Here is a 1,314-nt window from a genome sequence, read left to right as displayed (position 1 = left end):
GGTGAGCAGGAGACCCCAGATTTCACGCGGGGTCCACGGCGGCCTCCCTCGCCCTCAGCCAAACACACCCCACGGCTGCTGCAAGGGGTTTATTGGGCCCGCACAGTGACCGCGGGGCAGGCGGCCAGCGGGGCGGCCGGAGTGAGCTCAGGCCGGCGGGCCGGGGCGGCGTCACCAGCTCAGGACGCCGGGGCAGTACTTGTCCACCAGCCGCTGGTAGTAGGGCCGCAGCTGGGCCACATCCGGCAGGTCCGGGCTCTTGGTGTAGAGGTCGAACTTGCTGCAGTGGGGCACGAGCGGCTCTGGAGCAGGAGCAGGAGCCCGGCCCCAGCAGGCCCCGCCCCCGTCCAGGGTCCGGGCTCTCAGGCTTGCAACCACCGTGCAGCCCACCCTGAGCCTCAGAGTCATGCGCAGGGGCCGGTGAACACGGCCGGGCTCTCGGCTGCGCTGACCCCGCAGGGGTGGGCTGCTGTCCCTCGGGCTCACCCCCGTGCCCGCCCAGGGCAGACAGGGCTCTGCCACCCTCGCGGCCTCGCGGGCATTTCCCGGCCATGCACGCTTTGTGCTCCGGCAACGTCCTGGTCAGTGAGCTCCCCGACCCCCGACACAGCCAGCGGGGGGTGCGTCCGAGGAGCAGGGGGCTCATGGGCCGGCGCCCAGATGCGCCTCACGACCACCACCCCCAGGGGCTCCCACCTGAAGGAGAACAAGTACCTGATCGTGGTGACCGACGGGCACCCTCTGGAAGGCTACAAGGAGCCGTGCGGTGGCCTGGAGGACGCGGTCAGCGAGGCCCGGCACCTGGGTGTCAAAGTCTTCTCGGTGGCCGTGACGCCGGACCACCTGGTGGGCTGCCCCCTCCCGCGCCCCCTGGCCCCCCACAATCCCCGCCCCCAGCAACCCCGGGCCCTGACCCCGTCCCCCCGCCCCGTGGCCCCCACGGCCCCCACGGTCTCCACACCCCACCATGTCCCTCCCGCGCCCAAGCTGTGGCGACCTGTGCCCCGCATCCCCGCAGCGCCCCCACCCGCACCCCGCAGCTGCTGCCCCGAGCCTCCACCTCCTCACCCCAGCGCCACCCCATTACCCTGCCCTCACCACACCCCAGGAGCAGCGTCTGAGCATCATCGCCACAGACCACACCTACCGGCGCAACTTCACCGCGGCCGACTGGGGGCAGAGCCTGGACGCCGAGGCGGTCATCAGTCAGACCATCGACACCATCACCGACATGATCGTGAGTGGCCCCCGGCCCCGCCCTGGCCAGGCCTCTGGCCGGGCAGGACGTTCACCCAGTTCCCTTTACTTTTCAGA

The 1,314-nt window shown here is 71.5% G+C and overlaps 1 protein-coding gene across 1 annotated transcript; it reads left to right on the top strand.

The window, feature by feature from the left end:
* Positions 1-660: 660 nt before the first annotated feature.
* LOC101628435 (collagen alpha-1(VI) chain-like) lies at positions 661-1,252 on the top strand (the record flags this gene model as incomplete). Its single annotated transcript, XM_012734961.1, has 2 exons — positions 661-846; positions 1,109-1,252. Coding segments are annotated over exons 1-2 (330 nt in total), but the record flags the coding sequence as incomplete, so codon positions are not given.
* Positions 1,253-1,314: the final 62 nt, after the last annotated feature.

The sequence above is a fragment of the Condylura cristata genome, unplaced genomic scaffold (assembly GCF_000260355.1).
Source record: "Condylura cristata isolate star-nosed mole 26May11 unplaced genomic scaffold, ConCri1.0 scaffold00202, whole genome shotgun sequence".
Classification (NCBI taxonomy): domain Eukaryota; kingdom Metazoa; phylum Chordata; class Mammalia; order Eulipotyphla; family Talpidae; genus Condylura; species Condylura cristata.
The sequence above is the reverse complement of the archived record's forward strand: the minus strand, read 5'-3'. Positions and strand labels throughout refer to the sequence as shown.